General features: G+C 32.0%; 1 protein-coding gene across 1 annotated transcript; it reads right to left on the bottom strand.

The window, feature by feature from the left end:
• Positions 1-1,748: 1,748 nt before the first annotated feature.
• LOC105622172 (defensin-2) lies at positions 1,749-4,455 on the bottom strand. The gene is made up of 2 exons (XM_012203602.1): positions 4,359-4,455; positions 1,749-1,945 (listed from the first exon to the last, which is right to left on the bottom strand). The coding sequence occupies exons 1-2, from the start codon at positions 4,453-4,455 to the stop codon at positions 1,749-1,751; spliced, it is 294 nt and encodes a 97-aa protein (XP_012058992.1).
• Positions 4,456-4,793: the final 338 nt, after the last annotated feature.

Raw genomic sequence — 4,793 nt, 5'->3', positions numbered from 1 at the left:
TATATATATATATATATATATATATATATATATATATATCGTACTTTATATATACATATATATACATATATATATACATATATATATATCGTACATATCGAATGAACCTTAGAGACTATTCTCCTGTTCGGTGTATTTCAAATTTAATTCTAGATTCCATCTCCCGGGATATGTTGGACTGCTCATTGTTCAGCAGCGATCTGTGTTCTGTGCACGTTCGCAAACGCACGAATCAATATACAGCGCGTCGAAAGATATTACGTTAGTGATTGGATTCGCCAACATGGAACTATCGATCGGACCCACATGTTGCTTTTATATACATCAGGAAATAGATTTTAAATCGGCGAGATAAAGGTCAATTGTCAATTCACAAACGTTTTAATTGCTATTATCTCTTCCATTAATTGTTATTAGCAACACCCGTTTTTAGTTTTATCATTAATATTAATTTTACTACAGGTATTAATACAGGTACATAGAAAGAACAATTTTGCTAAAGTATCTAAAAATTTAGCAGATCTGAAAATAATGCTGCAAAAAGTTTTAACATTTTGGCAACCAATTTGAATGTCCTACATAATTAGTTTGATGATGCAAAATTATTTTCAGATCTGTATGTAACTCAATTTTTAGATATTTTAGCAAAACATTCTTCCTATCTTGTAAAATAACAAACAGATAATTAATATATAATTATTATTTTTAATATACGTAACAATTATTTGCGAAATATCATTTGTTTTGCATAAAATATAAAGTTTTTACAAAGATCTAATTTTATAAAAAAGCTATCGAGATTGTGCAGCTTATTGAATTATTCTAATCTAATAAAAGGACATTTATAAAATTAATAGATCGATTAATTATGCAATTTGTTGTTCCATACAGAGACAGGTTCATAGAACAGGTTTTAATCTAACATACATATAAACACACTTGCATTATATTTAGTAAATAATCACACAGTTGGGAAAAAATCTGTAGGCATCTCGATGCAATTATACCGATATTTAATTGGTCTAAATTTTTTTTAAACATATATTATAAATATTATAACTATTTAGTATTAATCAACATATATCAACATTTATCAAAATTTCGTATGACTACGTTTTCGTAGTAGCCAGTATTTGTAAATATCGATGCAATTATACCGACATTTAATCTGTTTTTAAAAATAATATATGGCATAAATATTATAATTATTTAATATTAATCGAAATGTATACATTAAAATAATTTTCGCAATGACCACGCTTGATTTGGTCGAAATTTTATGCGCGCGCCATAATGAATCGATTGACAAATCGTCTGACAAATGTTATGTAAATGTCCTATCACAATGCCATTACAATAAACAGTTTAATTAATTTCTATTAATAACATCAATATCATTTCTTGTCAATTTCCCGGGGAAACTCCCGTCGCGACGCTGACGCGAACAAGAATTGTTATTCTTATTAACACGCATGTAATGACGCGCGGAAGCGATTAAAATAATTATCGTTAATAATGATATTATCCATTTCGGTGAAAATTCGTTCGGCAGGATGGACAATCGAGGTCGCAACTATCGATCGGATGATTAAATCGCGTCCCTTCGTGATCTTCCATGAATATTAATTTGGATACAATGCAATGGCGTTCACCAACGTAGTCAATAGGTAGTGGGATAATGAGTGACAGCGAGATCCATGGGACGTTGCGTTGGCCAAGAGTGAACGATTCAAGGGCGAGTACGACGCCTAATTTCTGCAGACGCAGATACCGTCGCGGCAGCGGCCACCTTTGCGTCGTTGCGACAGGCATCTAGCTGCGCAGGCACTGTGATTGATACTTAACCACTTGGACTGCCAGGACAGAAGGTCGCAGGTCACGCGCCGGTTTCGGATGGGCGACAGATCCGACGGCATCTCATCGTTCACTGGATCCTCGATGGTAGCTGAAATGCAATTCCTCCGCTTTATTTTCCGATAAAGGTAGAGAACATCAATTATTGCGGAGTATCGCGTTTTATGTACCCTTTAAAAGTATCCGGTGTCTTGAGAGCTTTCGTTAGACTGCGTAGAAGAGGTTTTATCAAGGATACGTATAGATATGTATATTCTCTTATGAAGATGAAGTTAACTCCTTTTCTTTATTGTTCTTGATACATAAAGCGAGATAAGTAAAAAGTTTTCGAAGAAATTTAAAACAACTTCGTCTCCCTTTCTCTCTGTTTTCAAAGTTTTATAATGGGAATTGTATGACTCTTGCGAATTAAATTTCAAACTTCAACCTTTTTATGTAACTCTAATTATGCAAATCACTTTGACATTTGAATTGATATTTAAAAAATATTTAGCAGGGCCTTTATGGAAACAGCTTATTTAGTACGCAACTAAGCGCGAAGATTATTTCTAATTCAGCATTCGGAAATGATATAGTAACTCATAATAATGGAATTCATCAGTAGAAAAGGTCGTGTCGAGCTCGATATGAAAGGATATCGACAGCGTATTATCAGAGAACGCCAAAAGAGTGTCAGCGAGAGGAGAGGAAAGCGAGAAGAGGAAGAATATATGTGCAACTATTATGCAGCGCGAGACAAAAGACTGAGCATTCTAGATATTTATTACTCTATTGCAAAGTATCGTCACGTTGTATCTCGGCGACGGCCCGTTTTCCGTGAAAATAAAATTACGGTATAATATTCAACGAGCCAAACATTTATTATAATATCCGATCTAATTATCGACAAAAAAGTTACTTAATGTAACTCAAACTTGATATCTCAGTGAAATAAATCTCTGATAAAGTAAGAATTATATATAGATTAATCTAAGATTAATTACAACTTGTTAAGAGTCGCTCCATTACTAAAGGAACTTGACTATTATTTAAATCTAAATTTCGAAACTGATATATGTATATATTGCTGGTTCTCAATTAAAATCTCTCTGTCAAAAATGACAAACAATTTTCTTTATTATAAAAGTAATATATAATAATATAAAAGTAAAATAAATTGAGCTTTTGAGATAAAAAATGTAATGATTAACAGGCAATTGAAAGCAATAATCAATGCAATTATTCGTGCGTAATAATTAATAAATGTATTGTTCTAGACGTTACATATAAATAAGAAGAATCGAACATTTCGGCTCCATTCGAGTCATCATCAGCAATGTCCTATGGTAGATTCAAAAATTAATCGAATCGGATAAAATAAATATAAAAGAGCAGTTGAGGAAGTTTGAGAAACATTCATGTCAATAAGCCGAGTGAGCACAGCTGCTAATTATGATCAATATTGAAAAAGTACAATAAGTTATTTATAAAGAATGGATACGCAAAATTTGTTCAGAGTACTGGTTCGCACCAAATAAATTGTTGAAATGACGATTCCGCCATAAACATAATTACTTTGTATATAACGTCTTGAACAATACATTTATTAATTATTACGCATGAATAATTGCGTGATTATTGTTCTCAATTGCCCGTTAGTCATTATATTTTTTAATTTTCTTTATATTACATCTACAAATTCGGATTATTCTCATTAAAATATGCCTAATATTGATTCTTTTTTAAATATGAGTTATGTTATTTTGATTTTCTGAAATTAATTAGTGCTTTTTGATTAGTCTAAATTAAGTGAATCTTCTGTTTACGATTAATAACATCGATTAGTAATATTGAATCAGTAATACTGATAGTATACATCAATATTTTTATAATTTAACATGATTAATATACGAAAAAAATGGTTTTACTGAAGTCTAAAAATTTAGCTAGATACAGGTTTAAAAATAATTTTGTTGGATCATTAAAATAATTATATAAAAATGTCAAGCACGAGTAATGCTGTAAAAAGTTTTGACATTCTAACAACCAGTTTGAACATGTATATAATTATTTTGATGGTCAACAAAATTATCTTCAGATCTGTAATCTAACTAAATTTTTAGATACTTGATCAACAATTGTTCTTTCTGTGCATTATTGATAATAATATTTTAACTCAATTTTACGAATTTTATACAATCAAAAATCTGTTAATACCCATAAATATTGACAGTATTATTAACGATGATTCTCAAGCAACAGTATCCTGTGCTCAATTTGTTCTGATGCTCAAAAATCAAGAAATCCATATTCAATCCATCAATATTAACCGCACACAATCAATAATATTATCAATATTTGTTGGTACTGACAGTATTATCGATGTAGAAGAATATTACAAACCCAGCATCAGTACTGTATTACTAGAGCAGATGCTGCTCGCGTCAGCACCGGAAGATTAAGATAACTCATAAATTTATTTATGAATTATTTTCTCAGTCTTTCTCAGTGAAATGTATGCTTACTCAGTTCATAAGTAGGTCCGTCATAGACAGCCGGTAGTGTGCTGACTGAGGTACAAGCCAATACGACGAAGATAACGAGGATAGCGAACAGCTTCATGATTGCGGAACGTACTCTCATGCGCACTCAAATTTGTTTTGAATAATAATAAATTCCTAAGGACGCTACGTCGCTTTATATATCTCATTCTTATCGCCAAGATAATAATTCTTTTCTGCTTTCCTGGATGCTTTCCCATCCGCCGCCTTTCCTCTTGATGTCACCGGAATTCCCGCGGTTTCGCATTCGTTATTTCTAGATACGCAGTCACTGACCAAATCCGCTGTATAGACTGACCTATGTATTCGAAAATTAATTTCCGGCATTATCACCGTTATCGAAACGAGTAAAAGAGAGAGAGAGAGAGAGAGAGAGAGAGAGAGAGAGAGAGACGAACG

This window comes from Atta cephalotes (genome assembly GCF_000143395.1).
Source record: "Atta cephalotes unplaced genomic scaffold scaffold00041, whole genome shotgun sequence".
Taxonomy (NCBI): domain Eukaryota; kingdom Metazoa; phylum Arthropoda; class Insecta; order Hymenoptera; family Formicidae; genus Atta; species Atta cephalotes.
The sequence above is the reverse complement of the archived record's forward strand: the minus strand, read 5'-3'. Positions and strand labels throughout refer to the sequence as shown.